The sequence below is a fragment of the Culicoides brevitarsis genome, chromosome 3 (assembly GCF_036172545.1).
Source record: "Culicoides brevitarsis isolate CSIRO-B50_1 chromosome 3, AGI_CSIRO_Cbre_v1, whole genome shotgun sequence".
In the NCBI taxonomy this organism is placed as follows: domain Eukaryota; kingdom Metazoa; phylum Arthropoda; class Insecta; order Diptera; family Ceratopogonidae; genus Culicoides; species Culicoides brevitarsis.
In genome coordinates this window covers 3,984,766-4,007,872 of record NC_087087.1, presented here as the reverse complement: position 1 = coordinate 4,007,872, position 23,107 = coordinate 3,984,766, and the positions used below count along the sequence as shown (strand labels likewise).

The window sequence follows — 23,107 nt, the reverse complement described above, 5'->3', positions numbered from 1 at the left end:
TTTTTTTGATGAATTTCTTACATAATTTGTTAATCCAGTGAGTTGAACCCCATTTACAGCTAAAATTATGTCGCCTTGCTTCAAGACACCAATTGACCAAGCAGCTTGATGAGGAAAAAGTCGCTTAATGCGGATCAATCCGGGAAAAGGAGCAGTAGAATCTGTTCCGCCAGATACGGATAAGCCTAAACCGCGAGGGCCTTTTACGATGTGAACGGAGAAAATTGAATCTGTGAAAGAAAATAAAGTTAAATTTTGTTAAAAATTTATTTAAAAAGTCAAGATTTATTACAAAAATTTCTTTAAAAAATTAAATTTTATGAAAAAAAAATTTTTTTAAAAGGAAAAAAAAATTTATTCTAAAAAATTAAGTTTTTTGAAAAATTTTCTTCAAAAAAATAAATTTAAAAAAAAAATTATTTTATGAAAAATTTGTTTTAAAAATTAAATTTAAAAAATGTGTTTTAAAAGTAAAATTTAAAAAAAATAAATTCAAAGTTCAAAAAAAAAAATATTTTTTAAAAAATTTAGTTCTAAAAATTTAAAATTATGAAAAGTTTTATATAAAAATAAAAAAATTTGGAAAATATACCTATTCAAAAAAAAATAATTTTTTAAAAAGTGAAAATTTGTGAAAAAGCTTATTAAAATTTATTAAAAAGTAAAAAATTTGCAAAAATTGCTTTAATTAAAAATTCGTTGAAAAAAAATAGTTTTATGAAAAATTTGGAAAGTGTGAGAAATTTGAAATAAAAAAAAATAAATTTTTTTAACAGTTAAATTTATTTTTTGTTAAATAGTTTTTTAATTAAAAAAATAATTAAAAAAATCTTAAAGTTTTGAAAATAATAAAAAAAAATTATAGGTATGTATTAATTAATAAAAAATTATTTTTAAATTTGAAAAAAATAATTTTAAATTTCTTAAATTTTTGTTTTTTATTATTTTTTCGTACATTAAAAATAATTAATTATTTGAATGTTTGTCGAATGGTTGTTAAAAAAATAAATTAATTTAATTTTTTTTCTTTCAAGCTTTTTAATAAATTTTTTAAAATAATTTTATAAAATTTATTTTTTTTTTAATTTTTTAATAAATTAAAGTTTTTGTTAAATTTTATTTTTAATACATTTTTCTATTTTTTTTATTTTTAATACAAAATTTTGAAAAAAATATTTAAAATAAAAAAAATTAGTTCAATAATTTTTTTTTTAAATTTTTATTTTTTTTTTTTTATTAAATTTAAATTTTTTAAATAAAAATTTAATTTAATTAATTTTTGTATTTGATGAAACAAAATAAAAGTTTTTAGTCAATTTAATTTTTTCTTCACATTTCCCGCATTTTCTTGTTCAAAAAAAAAAAAATTATTTTAAAAAAAATTAATTTTAAAAAAAAATAATTTTTTAAAAAATTAATTTTAATTATTTTTTTTAGATATAAATTAATGAAAAATTCTTTTAAAAAGTAAAATTATAGAAAAAAATAATTTTTGAAAATTAAAAAAAATTATTTTTTTAAAATAATTTTTTTTAAATTTTATTTTAAAAAAAAATTTTTTTAAATTTTTTTTTTAAATTAAAATTTTTGAAAATATTTGTTCTACAGAGTGAAATCAAATGTAAAAATCGATCAAAAAAAACTCACCTTTGGTAATAAATTCATAACGATGCAATTGCTGATAATCCAGATACGAAGGCAAAGTCGTCGTCGTCTCATCCGTAATTGCCAAATTTTGCATCATCTGCGGCAACAAAGGCGGCACTTCATCTTCGGGCGATCGTTCGCTCCCATATCCCGGATCATAGGTCGCATCATTATTTCTGTTAATTAATGGCAAATGGAGCATCGGGTGTTGTTGTTGCTGCTGCTGCTGCGTCGAAGCATTGCTTTGGTTATCTAAAAGAGAGAGAGAGAGGAAAAGATGACAAAATTACCGTAAATTGAAGAAATTTAAAGTTTTACCTTGCTGACTACTGCCTCGAAACGTGCTATTTGACCCATTATACGGCGAACTTTGGATTTGATATTTTTGCTGCGATATGTTTGGATTTTGATACTGCATCAAATATGCATCTGTCGACGTTTGTTCAATCATGGGCGAGTCAATGTTCATCCCGTACCGACTGCCATCTACCATGCAGGATTTGTTGTTGTTGTTTTGAAACGCTGCAAAAACACACACGAGAAACACGATAAGTACGGATTTTCATTCCATTTTGGGCTCAGACACGAAACTCCATTAATGTGTTAATGAAAATGTCGAAAGGATAATTTACATACTTTTAAAGACCGATCGGTCTCTTTTGCGTGCCGTGAGGCTTTTCCTTTTATTTTTCGCATTTTTTTTTGCTTGTTTATGAATTTAAAAGGGCATTGTGAGGGTTCGGCGAACAAAAAGTTTGTCACGTGTTGGTGTGGGAAACAATGGCAAAAAAGGACCGAACGAAAGAGAAATAAGAAGAAAAAAGGTTAAGGGTATCATTCAAGTTCTCTTTTTTTGTTGTTTCGTTGTAAAATTTGCTCGGAGACGGGAGAATTGAGCACCAACCGATAACAACAATTCAAGTGACATCAAAGCGAAATGCCAGAAATTTTATCGTAGTAAATTTATTTTAATAATCCTTGTATTGTTATTTTTTGTGTTGTGTTTTGTTGTTTGGGTATTGCTAGTTGGTGATAAAGTATTTGAAAGATTTTTTTAAAAAGGTTGTTGAGGAGATGAAAAACTATTAAAGTGGCTTTTAAAAGAATTTCACTTGAAAATGTTTGAATTTTGAAATTTTTTTTGGAATTTTTGGAATTTTTAACAAATTTAATGACTTTCAGCTCCAAAAATTTCAAAACCTGAAATTATTGAAAAACTAACAAATTTCAAAATCTAAATAGTTTCAGTTTTTCAAGTTTCAAAAGCTGAAATTATTCAAATTATGAAAAACTAACAAATTTCAAAATCTGAATAGTTTCAGTTTTTCAAGTTTCAAAAGCTGAAATTATTTAAATTATGAAAAACTAACAAGTCTCAAAATCTAAATAGTTTCAGTTTTTCAAGTTTCAAAACCTGAAATTATTCAAATTTTGAAAAATTAATAAATTTCTCTAAAATCCTTTAGATTTTGAAAAACTAACAAATTTCAAGTTTCAAAAGCTGAAATTCTTTAGATTTTGAAAAACTAACAAATTTCAAGTTTCAAAAGCTGAAATTATTTAGATTTTGAAAAACTAACAAATTTCAAAATCTAAATAGTTTCAGTTTTTCAAGTTTCAAAAGCTGAAATTATTCAAATTATGAAAAACTAACAAATTTCAAAATCTAAATAGTTTCAGTTTTTCAAGTTTCAAAAGCTGAAATTATTCAAATTTTGAAAAACTAACAAATTTCAAGTTTCAAAACCTGAAATCCTTTAGATTTTGAAAAACTAACAAATTTTAAAATCTAAATAGTTTCAGTTTTTTAAGTTTCAAAAGCTGAAATTATTCAAATTATGAAAAACTAACAAATTTTAAAATCTAAATAGTTTCAGTTTTTTAAGTTTCAAAAGCTGAAATTATTCAAATTATGAAAAACTAACAAATTTTTCAGTTTCAGTTTAGTTAGTTTTTCAAAAAAAAAAGTTTTAACCTTTTTAGATTTTGAAAAACTAAAATTTCAAGTTTCAAATTTTGAAATTTTTTAGTTTTTTGAAATCTAAAAAATTTTAGCTTTTGAAATTTTTCAGTTTTCAAATTTTGTTTAAATTTTTTAAAAGTAAAAACGAAAGAAAAATTCCATAGAGACATTAAAACGTTTAAAAAATCAAAATATTTTTTAATAACCCCCAAAAAATGATTGATAGTTTCAACCCCGTAACAAAACCCATGTTGATGATGACGAAAAGTGTCCTTTTGAACTTTTTTCCCAAACAACAGGCGACACTTGCAAACAAAAAATATCAATAATACTTTTGTCACTCACCTCTCTGTTGCTCAATGACGCCATCGACTACATCGTCATCCGCATCGTCGAGATGATTCGGCAAACTTCCATGATACGTTTGTTTCTGTTGCCTCGTCCTGCTGCTATTGTAAGGCGAATACAATTGTTGCAAACTAATGTCATTCACAATACACGGATCTGTAAATGATGCATTATCGTATCCGTTGCCGCCTCCTTGTTGTCCGCCGCCGCCCGGAACAGCGATTGTCGTACTTGCGATACTTGTGATATCCGACAAATCATCCGCTGCTACATTGTTTTTCTTCTTGAACTTTTTATTTTGCGCCTTTTTTGACGGCGTGTTGTTGGCATTGCTGTTTCCGCTGAACAAGTTGCCCGACGAATGCGCTCGTCTACCTGACAATCCCTTTTCAGAGTAACGCGACACATTTGAACCCATTTCTTCTTCTTCGTCACCTTTAACGTCGTCGTCTACTTTTCCATTTTCACACAAATTATGATTTACAGCATGAGGTTTGTTATTGTTGAGTTCCGTTAAATTTAATCCGTTTTCGGGAAATTCGTTTTGTTTGAAACTCGTGTCATCGTCAGTCGTTAGCCTGCGGGGACTCTTTTCTCGGAATTGTAATTGATACTCGGATATTTTATCTTTTGTACGATAAGACACCGGTAATTGTTGTTCCTTGTTGTTTAACGATGTCAGTTGTTGCACGAGTTGGAGAATAACCTGAAAGAAAAAAAATTTTCGATGAATTCCGAGAAGAAAAGTTTTTCGGTTTTGTTATCTCGACTTTCCACTCAAATAACTTGGTTGGCTTTTGAAAACTGGATGAATGACCGAACTTAAGCACTTAACAAAATCCTGCACTTTTTTTCTTGATATTTTTGTGACATTCGCACGAAAGAAGAATAAGGAGAAGAAGAAGTGCAATATTCATATTTGTTAACGCTTGCTTGAACATATCTCGGCTTTCCATTATGGGAGGAATTTTATGTTTATTCACATGCACTTGACATTAAAGGATTGTCGTCGTATCGTTCTGATTTTTTTTTTATAGGAGGTCAATAAAAGAAATTTTGTGGCAAGGCAATTGGTTTCAGCGGTAAGTATTTTTTATTGAAATTTTATGGATTTAAAGTTACTTTCTTTGCAGGATTCTGACAAGACGAGAAGCTATGAGAAGCGAGGATTGGTAAGTATCCTACTTGAATGAAGAGAATGCTGGATAAAGAAACGAAATTATTACAAAACCCTGATACAACCTCACATTGATTACTGCAGTACGATAATGATGCTAATGAAAGACGAAGACTTGAAAGCGATTCAAAAGATCTGTAACAAAGCATTGAGAACTATTTTTTTTCGGGATCACATGATTGATTGAAATTTATTTCAATTAATTCAAACCAAGCATAAAATTTATTTCAATTAATCCAAACCAAGCAAATTTCGAAACCTGATATCCTTTAGTTTTTGAAAAACTAAAAAATTTTTTAAATTAAATAGTTTCAACTTTTCAAATTTCAAAAACTGAAATTCTTTAGTTTATGAAAGACTAAAAAATTTTTTAAATTAAATAGTTTCAACTTTTCAAATTTCAAAACCTGAAATTCTTTAGTTTATGAAAAACTAACAAATTCACAAATTTCATTAGTTTCAACTTTTCAAATTTCAAAAACTGAAATTCTTTAGTTTATGAAAGACTAAAAAATTTTTTAAATTAAATAGTTTCAACTTTTCAAATTTCAAAACCTGAAATCCTTTAGTTTATGAAAAACTAATAAATTTTTTAAATTAAATAGTTTCAACTTTTCAAATTTCAAAACCTGAAATCCTTTAGATTTTGAAAAACTAATAAATTTTTTAAATTAAATAGTTTCAACTTTTCAAATTTCAAAACCTGAAATCCTTTAGATTTTGAAAAACTAATAAATTTTTTAAATTAAATAGTTTCAACTTTTCAAATTTCAAAACCTGAAATCCTTTAGATTTTGAAAAACTAATAAATTTTTTAAATTAAATAGTTTCAACTTTTCAAATTTCAAAACCTGAAATCCTTTAGATTTTGAAAAACTAATAAATTTTTTAAATTAAATAGTTTCAACTTTTCAAATTTCAAAAACTGAAATTCTTTAGTTTATGAAAAACTAACAAATTCACAAATCTAGCTTTAATTACAAATTTACAATAAAAACTACAAATTTTCATTAAAGGCTTTTAAACTACCAAACTACTTCATTACAAAAGTCATTAAAAAAATTTTCTTTTTGAATTTCGATCGTTATTCATACAAAAAAAAAGCCACTCAATCACCATTAAAGAGCTTTTCACGTACACGCCACAATTTCGTCACTTTTGTGGTTACCTTTTTATATTTTTTCTCATTTTTTTCTTTTCGTGCCATTTATGTCAGGTACAACGAAAAAAAGCAATAAAACTGCACTTCAATTAAAATTCTGAGCAATTTAACTCCATAAAAAACGCATGAAATCCTTCGGAGAACGATATTTCAAGCTTAAACGATCCATCCATAGCTTTATGCACGAAAAAAAAAGAAGTACAAAAGAATAAAGCCATGAGACATGAATAACATGGCACTCTCTTCTGTCGCACCGAAAAAAAAAGTACAACATAAAAATTATTTTCAATTTCCATCCAGTAGTAGAGAACACTTAAAAAAATGTCGAGTCCCGACTTGAAGGAGAAATGTAGCATGAAATTTATTCATTTTTATTTTATTATATATTTCCTTATATGTCCTTGCATTTCTCCCGTAAGAGTAATCCGAAAAAAAAAATTCACTTGAAGTTACTTCATTGTCGCCTCTTACGTGATGCCATCATACATTCATAACATCAGTAAAAGACTAAAGATATGCAAACAAAGATTATTGAGTATGACATCATGTCGTTTTTTTGTACATCTTTTTTTTTTGTTTTAGGACAAAAATCAATACTCCTGTTTCGGAGCAAAAAAAAAGTAATTTTTGGCAAGCAATTTTTTTTTCTGCCTTTACTGACCTTAGACATAAAAAATGTGACGATAAGTGAGATACGAAAAAAAAAATGCAATAAAAGTTACTCAAGTGAAGTTGCTGCTTCAAGAGTTTTCGAGACGCCACAATGCGACAAATAATAAATTTGAAACACTTTCGAGTTAATAAAACGCGAAAAAAAATACTTAGTTGATTAAAATATTTTATTTTTTTCACCTTTACGACTTTGTCAACCATGCTTCGATATCCATATATCCCAATTAACTCTTTTTTTCTGTGCTCCATAAATTCATTCCATTTTCATTCAAATTTTTCCCCAAACGAGAAAAAATATTACATATAATAATATCCCTTCGTCATGACACTTTTTTTTTACATCGAGAGAGCACAACATCGCATCACACTTAAAAAATTTATCCAGCAGAAACATCTCTGTGTCATAAAATATTTTATGGTTGTTGCTTTTGAATTAATGAATGAATGAGGCTGCATCACAGTTTCTCTGACATTTCGTTAAATTACAGAGCAAGTATTTATTTTTTTTTAGTGTCATACAAAAAAATTTTTTTTTTCGAAATGAAGCTAGTTATGGGATATAATGGGGGAGTAGAGTAAACTATAAGTTGAGGTTGAATGCAAAACAAATTGACAGAATCGTGTAAAAAAAAGTTTATTTTCGTCTGCCACAAATTTTTATTTGGGGAAGGTTTCATTGTTACGAAAAAAAAAAATTTTTTTTATGATTCCCCGATGAATTTTTCGGGGGAAAATGACGAGATTTAGTCATTCATGTGTTAGAAAAAAAAATAAATATAATTAATAAAGTTGGAAGATTTTTTGAAACGTTTTTGATGTTTCTTCTGTGGATGAAATTTTAACATTTCCAATGGGAATTTGAATTTTTTATGATGTGCTTCATCAACGAGGATGACTCTTGACGAAACGCAACAGTTTTTTAATTTAATTATTATTGTGTGATGGAAAAAATGTGTATTTAAATTTTTAATGTTGCCTTCTGGCTTGGAATTATTAGCCGGAAAAATATTAATATTTAAAAAATTATAAAAGGAATTAAATTAATTTTTTAAAGACTTTTTTTTTATAAGGGAGCTAACTTTTTTATTTTAAAATATTTTCTTTTAGATTTTTGTAAATTTATTAAAAATTCGGTAAAAATAGCAAATATATCAAATTTTATGAAAAAATTTTAATTTTCATCAATTTAGCTCTTTTAAATAATTTAAATTTTTAAAATAATTTTTTGTATAAATTTTCATTATTTTTTTATTTAATAAAAAAAATTATTTTAATATTTTTATTTGATATTTTTAAAATTTTTTTAATAAAAAAATAAATAAATAAAAAATATTAAAGAAAAATTTTGAATAAAAAATTAAAAAAAAAAAAATTAAATAATCATTTAGTTAAAATTATTAAAAATTTAATTATAGTAAAATTTTATTTTTAATCGATTTAAAATTATTTTTGATATATTTTGGAATAATTTTTCATGAAAATTAAAAAAAAAAAAAAAAAATAAAAATAAAGTAAAATATATTTTAAAATAATTATTGTACGGTTAGTTAAGAGGTAATTAATGCAAAAAGTTATTTTAATTTTTTAAAATAATTTTTGGATAATTCTTCATAATTTTATTTGATAAAAAAATTAAGAATAAATTATAATATTTTTTCAAAAATTTTTAAAAATTGAAATTTTAAAAATAAAATAAAATAAAATTGATTAAAAATAATTTTTGATAGTTTTTAAAATTATTTTTAAAAAATTAAGAATAAAATAAAATAGTTTTAAAAAAATTTTTTTAGATAAAATTATTATTTAATTAATTTTATTGCAATTAAATTTTATTTTAAATATTTAAAAAATTAACTGAAAATATTTTTTTTATATTTCTCGAAATTTAAGAAAAATTCTTAATTTTTTATGATTTTAGAAAATTTTTATATTTTAAATTATGTAAATTTTAATTAAAATTCTAAAATTTTATCAAAATAAAAATTAATTTATAAAAAATACTCACATCATCATTGTAAAGCTTCCCTAACCCTTCCAACGAATAAGGGATTTTCCGTTTTCCTGTATCGACTACTCCTGTTTCAAACGTTTGCTTTTCTAAAAATAAAAAAAAAATAAAAAATCTGTTAAAAAAATAATTCAATTTTGTGGCATTACGAAAATTATCTCTAAATTTGTTTGTTTTGTCTCAAATTGCAATCAATATTAATTTGATTGCCACACTTTTTTTTTACAAATTTAATTTGATGCATTTTTCATTAAGCCGCCGTATTTCGAACAATTTTTATCCAATTAACGAGAATATTTATTTGAAAAAATTTTTGTCGCTCTCGCTGTGGTTGTTGTCGGGCAATAAAGTAATTACATTTCGCGCTTTTGTATTTATTTATTATTATTTTTATGTTCATGCATATTCCAATGATTTGAGGGATTATTATTATTGGGGCATCACGATTCGACGATAAAAGAATAAATTTTAAAATATTTTTTTTTGTTGTCCAAATTGCCCTTTTTTCACAGCAGCAGTAGCATCAGCTTAACAGCTTATGAGCACTTGTTTGACTGCGTTCCCTGCGGTTGTTCTGTCTTTGTTTTTCGCAATTTTTTGCTGTATTGCTGGTTTTTTTGTACATTTTCCGGTTGCTTAAGCCCGACTGATAAAAGATGAATGAGTTTTAAATACGAAACAAAGGCATTGCTTAATACGTTGGGGCAGTTAAGCTTTCTTTTTTTTTTTATTTTTTTAAAGCTCAGCTCTTTGAAAAGTTTTGCAAAGTACTTTCTTTGTTATTTTATATTTTTTTTCGTATTACTCCTTCACACTTTTCTTTTTTTTCTGCAGAAGTCCAGTTACGGGACGACAAAAAAGACGCGCTATAATGTTTATAATAGCATTACCACAGTACTTAACTTTACATTTAATGTAAAAAAGTTTTTCTTTCGATAATCATTTTTTTTTCTTGTGTCTTGTGGTTGGTTGTCCCGTTTCTCTACGACGAGAAATAATTTTTATATTATATTGCTTGGCTCGAAACAATGGTGTATAGACGCGATTATCAGAGTTTGAGAAAAGTTTTCCTCTTATTTTACTTTTTTTTAAAAGATTTTCCTTTTTTTTGAGTTTTGAGAAAAAAAATGACAAAAGTGTATTTTTTTTCTTCTTACAAATAATTTTAAACTAAAATTTTTTTATGTCAATTTTTGCTTTTTTTAATTTTTAATAGTTGCAAAAAATTAAAAAAATAAATTAATGAAAATACAAAAAAAAAATTAAAAATAATTTTTAAAATGTAAAATTTTAATAAAATAAATTTTTAATAATTAATAATTTTTAATAATTTTTGAAATAATTATTTTTTTAATTTTAAAAATTTATTTTTAAATTTTAAAAATTTTTTTAATTTTTTTGTTTTTTTTGATTTTAATTTTTTTTTATTATTTTTTGCAATTATGAAAAATTAAACAAATCTAAAAAATTAAAAATAAGCAAAAATTGCCATAAATAAAATTCCAAAAAATAAAAAAAAAATCTGAGGAATTTTTTTTATTTTAAACCAAGAGCTGAAAACATAAAATTGGGGCTAAAACTTGTTAGTTTTTCCAATTTTAGTTTAAAAACATGTCAAAATTCATTATTTAACACTTAACTGACCAAAAAATTAAGAAATTTTAAAAACTGAGAGACTTTAGCTCTTATAAAACTGAGAGCTAAAAACGTAAGAAAAGCTAAAAATTTGTTAGTTTTTTAATTTTTTCAATTTTTATAAGAAATTATTCAATAAAAATTAAATTTATTTTTATAAAATTTTAATTAAAAAAATTATAAAACTAACAATTTTCAGCTCTTTTAAAACTTAGAGCTAAAAACGTAAGAAGAGCTGAAAATTTGTCAGTTTTTTTATTTTTGTAATTTTTATTAGAAATTATTCAGTAAAAATGATTAAAAATTCAATTTTATAAGATTTTAAATTAATAAAATTAAAACTAACAATTTTCAGCTCTTAAAAGTTATTTTTTTTAAATAATTTTTTTCTGATTTTTTTTTCTTATTTTTTACCGAATTTTCACGCGACAAAAACAGACGTTTAACCTCAAATAACAAACAAAAAACTTTCCAAACTCGCAATGTGTTAAAAAATAATTGCAAAAGTTCCTTCTTGCTGCTACGAGCACACTCTTTAAAGGTAATTAACGCTCTCCATACAGTTTCAAGTCCCGCGAGTAGGGACTCTTCGTATCATCATCTTTTTAATCAAACATTATAACATGTCAGGTATTTACGATGATGATGATGTCTCTATATGCACATTTCCTTATCGTCATTTTGCATCATCATTAAAATTTTGCTATTCATTCATAAATCAAAGTCACAAAAGCCCGCTGCAAAACCGATTGAATAAATGATTATGTAAATTACAAATTAAATGGATGAACAGACATCAATTTATAACATTTCCCTTTTCGCATGAATACCCCCTTTTTGCGTCACATCGAACATATTTCTCGAAAGATTATTTTCTCGAAGCGAAAATTCATGACCAAAAAAAAAAACATCTTTTGTAAACATATTTTTTTTTCAAAGTCAAAAATTCCAATTTTTTTTTAATTTGAAGTTCATTCGACAACAAAGACGACGAACAATAAATAAAAGGGAAGAGAGCAAAAAAAATAACCGCACGTAAAAAAACAACAATAACATCGAACGACGATGATAAGACAAGAATATCAATGCTGCGTTAAAGCAATCAATTGATAAAAATCTGTGGTATTCCTTCATTTTCTTTTGCTTTATCATGGTTCATTCTTCTTTTTTTCTCGTTTTTTTGTGTCATGGCACGCAACAAAGAAAAAACAGTTAATGAACGAAAAATGACCGGGCGTTTCCATTTGGCAGTCGGTAATTTTCGTCGGAGAGACGACACCGAGGAATTAGAAGATAAGACAAATATTGTTAATACTTTTGTGTGGAATGTTGGAAGGGTAGTTCATGATTTTTTTGGTCGAGTCGTTTTAAATTATTTTGCTAAAAAAAATAATTTTTAAGATATTTTTTTTAAATTTGATTTTAGGAAATTTGTTTTTTTTTTGTAAAATCGATTTTTAAAAATTTTTTGTTTTCAATTTTATTTTTTAAAAAATTATTAGTTTTTTGGAAATTTTTATTTTTATTCAAAAAATTCATTTTTTCAAAAATTTTTATTTTTTTTGGTTCAAAAAATGAATTTTTAAGGGAAATTTTATTCATTTTGTTTAAAAATGAATTCTTGAGGGAAATTTTATTTTTTCAGTTCGAAAAATTAATTTTTGAGGGAAATTTTATTCATTTCAATTAAAAAAATTAATTTTTGATGGAGATTTTGTTTTTTCAGTTCGAAAAATGAATTCTTGAGGGAAATTTTATTCATTTTAGTTCAAAAAATGAATTCTTGAGGGAAATTTTATTCATTTTAGTTAAAAAATGAATTTTTAAGGGAAATTTTATTCATTTTGGTTCAAAAAATAATTCTTGAGGGAAATTTTTATTTATTTTAGTTAAAAAATGAATTTTTAAGGGAAATTTTATTCATTTTAGTTCAAAAAAATAATTTCTTGAGGGAAATTTTATTTTTTCAGTTCAAAAAATTAATTTTTGAGGGAAATTTTTTAAATTTTAATTAAAAATGAGTTCTTGAGGGAAATTTTTTAAATCTAATTCAAAAAATGAATTTTTAAGGGAAATTTTATTTATTTTGCTTCAAAAAATGAATTTTTAAGGGAAATTTTGTTTTTGAGTTTAAAAAATTAATTCTTGAGAGAAATTATGAATAAAATTAAAAAAAAAAATTTTTTAATGGAAATTTTTGTTAAAAAAAATTTTAGGGAAATTTTTAACTTTAAATTGAATTCTCAAAAAATATATAAAAAAAATGTTTGAGATTTATTAAAAAAAACAAAATTTCATAATCTACCCTTCGAAATTACTAAAAATCCAAGGGTACGAAAAAAAAGATATTTTTGCCTCATATCAGATTGACGAAGATTAATTGCGAGTTGGCATGTAAGTAGTAACGTGAAGGATGCTGCTGCTGGACAACAGAACAGAGAAAATGAACGTCGACAAGATAAATAACAATTTTTCGGCGTTGAAAATGTTTCCGAAAAACTTTTCTAATTAATATGTTGTAGTTTTCTGTTCGAAACTTTTCGCTTATTTAACTTTTCACAAAACCAAAAAAAAAAAAGATAAAAAATTAAAACGTTCAAAAAATAATTATAATTTTCATGTCCAAAGCAGCGAAAATTAGTTTCACACAAAAGTGTCTGTTATTAAATATTTTTATTTCACACTTTGTGTGCGATTTTTTTTTAATGCGAGTTGAGCTGAAAGTGGTGAAATTACAATTAAAACATCATATTTGCATAAAACATAGAAATGCTTTCAGAACGAACATCGTTGGTGACAGCGACGAAAAAAAAAACAAAAAATGCGAAAAACAAGCAAAAAAGTAGGAAAATAAACAACTGGCAAGCCTCTAACAAAAATACAATATTGAAATGTTTCATAAATGTGTGCGCGGTTCTTCGTCGTTCGCAAACCGGAAACCCATATTTTGATTTAGAAAATATGAACGAATCATGAAAAATAAATGCGTGTGTGGAAAGCCGTCTTTCGCTCTCGTCTGTTTCGAAATTTTTGTTGTTGTTCGTTGGTTTAGTTCGGCAGTACCGAGAACGAAATTGTGGGATTTTGTGAAAAGTACAGGAAAAAAAGAGTGAAAAGTGCGTCTATTTTAGAGCGGATTTTGTGGTTGAAGCGTGCCATGGAGTAATTTTTTGGAATGTTTTGTTTTGTGGGAACAATAGTACTGAAAGCAGTAGTTGATTGGATTTTCATCACACGATGAGTGCTTTTCGATGGAATTTTGATTGAAAACTGTGAATTTTTGTGTGAAATTTGAGGCTTAAAAGTGATTTTTTTTTGAATTGTTTGACTTAGTTTGGGTTTCAAATTTTTTTTTGTTAATTTTTTGACAAATTTTATGAAAAAAATTAATTTTATTTAAAATAAACTTTAGAAAAGTTTTTAAAATTTTTTAAGAGATCAAAAATAAATAATTAAAATAAAATTAATTTGAATAAAAATCTTTAAAAAAAAAAATTTTAAATTTTGAAAAAAAAAATTCTCACAAAAAAAAATTGCAAAATGTTTTGAAACGAATTATTTTTTTTTTCATTTTCACTTACTTTAATTAATTAAATTTAAAAAAAATATCAAAAAAATTTCGAATTTTTTTTGTAAACAATTAAAAAAAAATAAATTATTTTTAAAATAAATTATTTTAATTAATTAATTTTTTATTATTGATTTTCATTTAATTTTTTTATTTTAATTTTTTAAATCATTAAATTTTGAAAATTTATTTGAATTTAATAATTAATCAAAAATTTTACTATTTTAGTTTTTTTTTTAAATAAATTTACATTTTTTTATTTATTTAATTTTAATTAGTTTAGTAATAAAATCAATTAATAAAATTTTATATATTTTATTAAAAAAAAATTTATTTTTATTCAAAGGAAAAATGAAGAATTGATTAAAAAAATTATTTTTAAATTTTTTCAGATTTTTTTTAATTTAATTTTTAAATTAATTAAAAATAATTAAAATTAATTTCTTAAAATTATTTTTTTTTAAATTAAAATTATTTAAAAAAGATTAATTAAAATTTTTCTTAAATTTTTAAGTTGATTCAATTTATTTAATTTAATAAAAATTATCAAATATTATCAAAAATTATTAAAATAAATAAAAAAAAAATTTAAATTAATTTTTTTTTAAATTTTTTAAAAAAATATTACAAAAATTTTAAACTTTAAAAAAGAATTAATAAAAAATAATTAAAAATGATGAATTTGAAAAAAATAATTAAAATTTTATTTTTTTTAAATTTATTTAAATTTTGAATTAATTTTAAATTTTTCTTTTATTTTTTTTTATTAAATAAATTTTAATTTTAAAATTTTGACTCAAATTTGCTTTAAAATCCATAAAAGCACTTTCATCTTCCTTCCCATAAAACTTCCCTTCAAAAATTTTTTACTGCCATCATATTTGCTGTGAGCATGTTTTGGCTGGGGATTTATTTTAAAAATATTGTTTGTTTGTGTATTAAAAACTCGCAAACACACACACAGAACTCGTGTGAAAAATAATAAAAACAATCCTCAGGATCATCTGGAAAAATTGTACACTAAACATATGCAATGTATCACACATAAATTCCCCCTCCCTCCCCCTACCCTCGAAACAAATTGCTAATTTATTGCAAGAAAATGTGTTTCTGGAGACTTTCACTGCAACTTAATTTTCTTCCACGCGCGAATTTTTCACAAAGGAGCTCTCTCTTAATATAATCAAAAAGCAATGCGGTTTTTTTCTCTTTCTTCTTTTTTTTTCTTTTTTGTTAGACGTCAAAAAAAAAACGGAAGAAAATCAGCAAAAAAACACACACATAAATTTCTCGTCAAACAATGTTGCTTGCTTTGACTTACCCCGAAAGCATCAAACGAACAACAAACAAGTAACAACAAAAAAAAAGTTAAGCTCAAAAATTCCTCTCATATTCACGTCAAGTCACATTGTGAGAGGAAACGTCATGACACAACAACGCACTACAAAAAAGAGCAATACAATGATTTATTAACAAAAACGCCTCGAGAAGACTTTTTATTCCTTTTACAACAGTTGTTCGCTTTTTTAACGATGCTTCGTCGTTTGCCACACAAATTATGTTGTCGCGCTACAATAAACCTAAACACTTCTCGGCGAACGAAAAATCAACATTCGCGTTTTTTTTCACCTTTTTCAGGAAGGAAACAAAATATTATAAACTTTGTTTATGTTTTGAATTCTCTCGGATATGAATCTGTAGCAGACAATTTTGTAACAACTAAAAAAAAATTTTTTTCATACAAAATATGAGATGATGCCTTTAAGGTAACAACAAACAGAAGAGAAATAGTTATCAAAGATATTTTTATTTTAATTCAGATTTCTTATTTATTTTGTGTGCAATTTGTTGTTGTTTTTATGATGGAAATTTTGTTTGCATTTAATAAGTTTCGTTACAAGATTTTTCTCTTCTTTAAAAAAAAAAAAAAAAAAATGAAAAAAAAAATTTTTTTTCTAACAAGAAAATTGTTGGAAAATTGTCTCTTTGTTAAATTTTGATTAATAAAAAAATGTCAGAAGTTGCTTTAAATTATGGAAAAAATGTTGGAAAAATGTCGACAAATAAAAGTCATGAAGAATTTTAAAATTTTACAGACATGTTTTGCTCAAAGTTAGACTAAAGTAATGTTACAAAAGGTTTTTGACTGCAGGATTCTGAGAAGATGTTAAAAGAGTTTCATGAAAATTTGCTCAGAGATATTGTTTGAAAATGACAATTTATGTTTAGAGTTGTTGCTCAAAGAGTTCATTGGAAGACTAAAAGTTGAAAGAAGGTTTATTTTTAATATTTTAGTTGAATTTGTTTTAGCTTTTGTTGTATTTAAATTTTAAATTAATTTTAATAAAAAAATAAAATATTAAATTTTTTGAAAGGAAGGTCAGGAAATTTTTTGTAATTTTTTTTAAGGTTAAAATTTAATTTGAAGTAAAATTTCAAAAAATATTCAATTTTTTAAATTATATTTTAAAAAAAAAACTTATTTTTTTAATTTTATTTTAATTAATTAATTTTTTTTTAATTAAAATTGAACTTAAATTTTATGAATTGAGTTTAACTTTTATTAATTAATTATTTAATTTAATTAAATTAATTATTTTAAGTATTTTGAGATATGTATTTTTTTATTTTAATTTTTACTTAAATTAAATTTAAATAAAGTTTAATTAAATTTAAATTTTTATTTCAAATTTTATTAATTTATTTAATTAATTTCGAATTAATTTATAAATTAATTTTGTTTATTTATTTTTTTAATTTTAATTTTTAAATTTAATTTAATTAAAGTTTTTAATATTAATATTATAATATTTTTAATGTTTTTTTAATTTATCTTTTAACAATTTAATTTAATTTTATTTTTTTTTAATTTTTATTTTTTTTTTATAATTTTTTTTTTATTTTGCAAAGCTGTCAATTAAAATAATTTGCAAACATTAAATTTTGATACTTAAAAAAAAGCTTGAAAATTTTTCTTTAAATTTCAGTAAAATATTTTTCATATTAAATATTAAAATAAAATTAATTAAGAAAAAAAAATTAATTAAAATTGAATTTTTGTGAAATTTTTTATATCTTTTAGAAAATATGTAATTTCAAAAAAATGGAAGGTAAAGTAAAAATAAAATAATTTTAAATTAAAAAAATAAATAAAAAATTAAATTAAATTATAAAAAATCATTTTTAGTTTTGACATTTAAATTTAAAAAAAAAATATTTTAGATTCAAAGTAATTTTCGATAAATTTTTTCATTAGAATTTCAAATCCGTCAATCAATTAAACAAATCAATGAAAAATCAAGATGAAACTTTATTTTATCATTTACATCTGAATCTGAATCGAAACGGGATCTACAACAAAAACATTCCTTCAGGTAAGTTTTTTGATTTCAAATCATTCACTTTTCACACAAATTCTCTAATTTCAACTTGAATTCAAACATAAACAATTCTCAAAAATAAACAAAAACTATCAATATTTGGCGAAATCTATCACAAAATATCCATTGCATGAACATCATCAAATTTCACTTCAAAGTAACTTGAAACTTTTCGAGAGCTACTAAATTTATTATCACCTCTAAATTTATTTAACTAACAGAACTTTGAACAACTTTGGGAAAATTTTAAACTTTCATGTTAAAACCTGATTAAACATAAAATTAAGTAGAGATTACAGCTTATCAAAGAGCATGAATCATCAATGTTTTCATTTTTAAAGAGAAAAATTTCCAAAATTTAATTTATGCTTATTCAATTTTATTTATATTTCATTGCGCAGAATATTGCATAAAGTTTTTGTTTTAAAATATGTTTTTTTTATTTTTGTTCAGATGATGAATATAGAACGAGAGAAAATGTTTTTAAAGCCTTTTTCCAGTGAAACAGAGGAGAATTTATTCGATATACCTAACAACATAATAAAATTTTAAAATCTAGTCGAAAATTCATCACACACAGAGACTGTAAACGATCTATTTGATACACATTTTCATTTGTAGTCTCTGTGCTCTAAAATTGAAAATGTGTCTCTATGGCGAAAATGCATTATTTGTGTATTCATTTAAAATAAATCTTTTATATCACATGAATGCACAAATACTAAAAAGTTGCCTTTTCAATGCAAAACTCCAATAATAATCAAATTTCAAAGGTATTTAGAGACGAAGCTCTATATTAGTAGTTTTTGGGGACATTTGCATTTGATATTGATAAATAACATCATCAACATGTTCCTTTTTAATTTTTGTTTCTCTGACGAACTTTTGATTGAATTTCTGGTTAGACAAATTTTTTAGCAGGAAATTTCCTGATAAGATTTGAAAATTTCTCATATCAATAAATGTTTGGCATGTGTTTGCTTTTGTTTTAAGCCTTCCTTCCTTTTTGCCATTGCATAATGTTATTTTTCCTCAGCTAAAACAAAACCCAAAACCAAACAAAAACAAGAAAAGTCGAGAGAGAGAAGGAGAAAATATTCAAATAAATGTTTTTTCGGTCACCTTTGTGCTTCTGCGATGTTTCTGTTTGTCTTCTCATATATGAGCTGGCGTACCCGAAAATGTATTTTATGCCAAAAAAGGGGCAATAAAGGGCGCGCGCGAATCTATGTGGAATAATTTTAATCATTTATATGTAAAGTGATGCTCATATGAAGTTGTTACACTCGGTTTCAGATGAAAATTAGAGAATCTACATATTTAATAATTTAATATTAAAGAACGAGTTTTCAGTGTAAACGTTTCGTTTTTGTGTTTGAGAAAATATTTAAATTTACTTTAACTGAGGTTTTCATATGAAAAATTTCATATTTTTTATAAAGACTCACAAGATGGCGCTGAGGTTTAAAATTAAATTTTAATTCTAACCAAAAGATGGCGTATTGAAAGTTTCAGAGACTTTTTAGTATCTTTTAAAAATTTCTGAAAAATTTAATATTCCATCTTTAACTTGAAAATTTAATTTCATTTAAACTCAAAGCGCCATCTTGTGACAATTTTTTAAAAATTTAATTTCAAATTACTACAAAATCATATTAAGCAAACTTGATTTATTTGATTAAAATTCTCCAAGGAACAATTTTAATAATTTTTTTAGAGACTCAAAAGATGGCGCTGAGGTTTAAAATTAAATTTTAATTCTAACCAAAAGATGGCGTATTGAAAGTTTCAGAGACTTTTTTGTATTTTTTAAAAATTTCTGAAAAATTTAATATTCCATCTTTAAACTTAAATATGAAGTTTTTTAATCCTCAACGCCATCTTGTGAGTCTTTTTAAAAGTAAAATTTCAAATTATTACAAAATCATATTAAGCAAACTTCAATGATTTATTTGATTAAAATTCCTCTTGATATCTCAAAGGAGCAATTAGCAGTAACACGTCTCCATCAAGGCAACTCAAACAAAAACTTTTAAATGCTCATTGAGCTGTGAGAATATAAACATTTCATACATAAAAACAGTAAATATATTCAAGCAGTGAGAGTAACTGCCCTCGATGCAGCTCATTATTATCAGCAGATAAGGTAAGTAGCAATTTGAAATATAACAATAGCGACTTTCTGCAATTGAAAAATATGGAAAATATAAATCGTGTGTGTGTTGTATTTCTGGTGCATCTCCTCCTCATGTGAAAAAACCGCAATATAGCAACAACAATGGCAAATAACGTGCCTCTAATGAGCACTTTAGTACACATTTTACGTGATATCTGGTACATTGAACGAACTTAACTCGAAACTCGGCTTTTATTGTTATATACCTTTTTTATCTATACAAGATAGACCGAAAAAACTGAAAGAAAGAGTTTCTCTCTAAAAAAAACTAGATTTTCAAGATAACTTACTGTTATTATTATTCAAGTACTTAACGAGAATTATCTCGTTGTATCACATGTGAAACGACCTTGATACTCGTTTTTTTTTGTAGTTTTTCAAATCTAATCATGAAAGCACTTATTTTAGTTTTGTGAGACTTTATTGCACACGATAATGAAATGTCTGTCGCTAACTAAGTAAGTTTTTAAGTAAAACAATGTACGTGACGACTGTTTACTTGCGGTTTTGTGTGTCGATTTCAATTTGTACATGATATCGAGATGCAAAAATAACGAGAATATAGTCGGCATGATATATTAAATTTTAATCGAATCATCGAACCATATAAATTTTCGTGTGAATTGATTTAGACAGGAGATATTGAAAAATACTCATGATTATCAATTTTGTATATGTTCCGTTTTTGTTTTTTCGTTTCAGGTTGAAGAAAAAAAATAAAAGGGTTTTGTGATGTCTGTCTGTTACTTTTATATGCCTTCAACCAAAATATTAAAAATTTTTAACAGAAATTTAGCTTTCAAGTTTGACTTTTTAAAAAGTTAATATTAATTAATTTTTTTTTTAATTTTTACCATTTGGAAGAATTAAATTTTCAGGAGTCAATAGGTAAGTTTTATTTCTTTAAAAAAATTTTTTATTAAATTTTATTTATTTATTTTTTTTAAATTAAAAATCGAATTTAGTTTTAAAAATTTAATTTTTTAAAAAATAATTTGAATTAAAATTATTTTTTTTTTAATTATTAAACTTAATTTTTTTTTTAAATTACCTAAAAATGCGACCAAATCTCTTTACAATCGAAATTTTTCCCGAAAAAAATTTTATCATAAAAATAATTTTTTTTAAAAAATTAATTTTTTAATTTTTTTAATTTCAGATTATATTAGAAGGACAAGAACAATTGGAGAATGATTATAATGCTTTCATGAACTTGGTTACACATCAAAGAATGTTAAGAAAACCTATATAGCAAAAAATTTATTGACGGCATTTAGAATTTGGATACCATTCAGTATTTTGCCTTGGAAGAAAAAGACTTCAGTAATTAAAAAGACTTTAAAGACCTTAACCAGCATACCTTGCCTTTGATAAACTCATGCCAATGGAAGAAAAACGAAATAATTTGTTCAGAAGAACGTAACAATACATTTACAAGACGACACAAAATATGGTAGAACTCAAATTGAAAGCCATAGTATGACTTTGAGGAAATAAAAATAACTTCGTCTGAAGATGATTTATTAATCTCTGAATCAAATGCACAAAAGACAAAGAGCTTTACATCATGTTCTTAAATATTTACTCATTGTCAAAAGTTTTACAAATTTTTAAGGCTAATATTTCAATTTACAACTTTTCTGTTTAATAATTTTTTTTAAACTCAAACTTTCTACTTTTCTTATAAAAATAATAAAAGCGCTCTCGTCTCGAACTAAATTTCGACAAGTCTTTGAAAAAAAAACTTTTTTTGTATTGATTGAAATAATATTATTTTAACATGTAATTATTATTATTAACAAACAATTTTACACGATTTTCTATGCGTTCCGTACTTCCTATTTTATTTTTGTTGTTATTATTCAATTTATTCAGTATTCACTCTATTAACAAGGTTTTTGTTTCAAATGATAATTAATTCGCTGGTTTTAATTTTGAACGTGCGCTCATTAGCCCGTACAATGACAACTCGATTAAAAAATTTGTTTTGATAAATTTTAACGACAAAATTTTTTTTCGAGAACTAGAATTTACTCGAAACAAAATAAAACATAAAATAGAGCGGCTAAGCACGAAAAGAGAGTGAGACAACTGCACCTCTTTTTATTTATTTATTTATTGTTATGCACGTACAACATTCTTTTGTGCAGTAAGTAAATACTGCTGCACAACAACCACGAGTTGATTGAACTGTAAAAAATGTTTTGATACATTGAAATCACTGACGTAGAATAAAACTTCGTAGGTACTGCACTACCGTTTTGCCACATTCCATGAACATGATTGTACATGGCGACGCCGCCGCCGCGATCAAACTATGGAACTATTTTTGTTGTTGTCGTATTATTTATTTTATTATTATTATGACTTTAACCGAAAGAGAGAGACTAAAAGAGCGAAGAATGTTCCACTAATTTCATTGAAAGTTATTTTTAGATTTATTATTGGTATTAAATTTTCTGACATATTTTTTTTTCTCTTTATTATTTTTGTAATTTCACGCGCATTTCTGTAACGCAACGCACTGATTCAATTTTTGCGCGAGAGAGAGAGGAAATTCTTGCACTATTTAACTTTGAACACAAACAAAAAAGTAACAATTAAAAATTTACCCATTTGATAAATTAATTCCAATTTAGTGAAGCGCCGACAATAAATTACAAAAGTGTTAATTTTTTACGGAAAAATTTTTAAATTTCATTCTGGATTTTTTTTTACAATTTCGCGGCGATAGCAAATAATTGTTCAAGTCTATTCAAGTCGAGCACAAAAGTAGAACTGGTTATTTTTGATCAACAAAACAACAAATAACAACATTGCAGTATGAAGTTTTATGTTCTCTCACCTGAACCTGAAGAGTAAAGTAAACAGTAAAGAACACGAGTACGCTTGTACGAACGTTCCATACCTGAGTTACTTTACTCGCTTAACGTTGTTAATTTGCTCGTTATAAATAATAATAAAGAACAATAATGATATAAACGTCATGTTAACATAATTGCTGCCTCTTCCTTCCTTTGAAAATTGTAGAAAAAAACATTTTTCATTCAGAAAAACATTTTTTCATGTTTTAAAGTTTTAACTTAAACACGACTTAAGCAACTTAAAAAATTTAAGAGAGCACTAACACAAAGAAAAAGAAATAAAATGAGAGAATTTCTTTCCGTACACAGAAAAAAGTGAGTTCTCCCGCGTTAGACATTTAATGCATTTTTAAGCATGCACGTGATGACTCATTCGATGTATATTTGGAAAATACTTTTAAAAATTGAATATTAACGTTCTTACGTTCTCTTTCTACTCGTAAAGTAACGTGAAATATACGAAAAGACAAAGTTATTAAATTTTACTTTGCATAAAAGGGATTGAAA

The 23,107-nt window shown here is 24.3% G+C and overlaps 1 protein-coding gene across 4 annotated transcripts in view; it reads right to left on the bottom strand.

Annotated features, from left to right (window-relative positions):
- Positions 1-23,107, bottom strand: part of LOC134833898 (tyrosine-protein phosphatase non-receptor type 13-like) — a 65,837-nt gene that overhangs the window by 2,425 nt on the left and 40,305 nt on the right. For 3 of the 4 annotated variants that reach the window (XM_063848386.1, XM_063848388.1, XM_063848389.1), the window contains exons 2-6: positions 8,975-9,066; positions 3,956-4,664; positions 1,966-2,169; positions 1,648-1,899; positions 22-230 (exon numbers count right to left, since the gene is read on the bottom strand). In XM_063848386.1, the coding sequence (XP_063704456.1) occupies positions 22-230; positions 1,648-1,899; positions 1,966-2,169; positions 3,956-4,664; positions 8,975-9,066 (1,466 nt within the window). The remainder of the gene's footprint in view (positions 1-21; positions 231-1,647; positions 1,900-1,965; positions 2,170-3,955; positions 4,665-8,974; positions 9,067-23,107) is intronic. The other variant, XM_063848387.1, reaches the window with a different exon arrangement.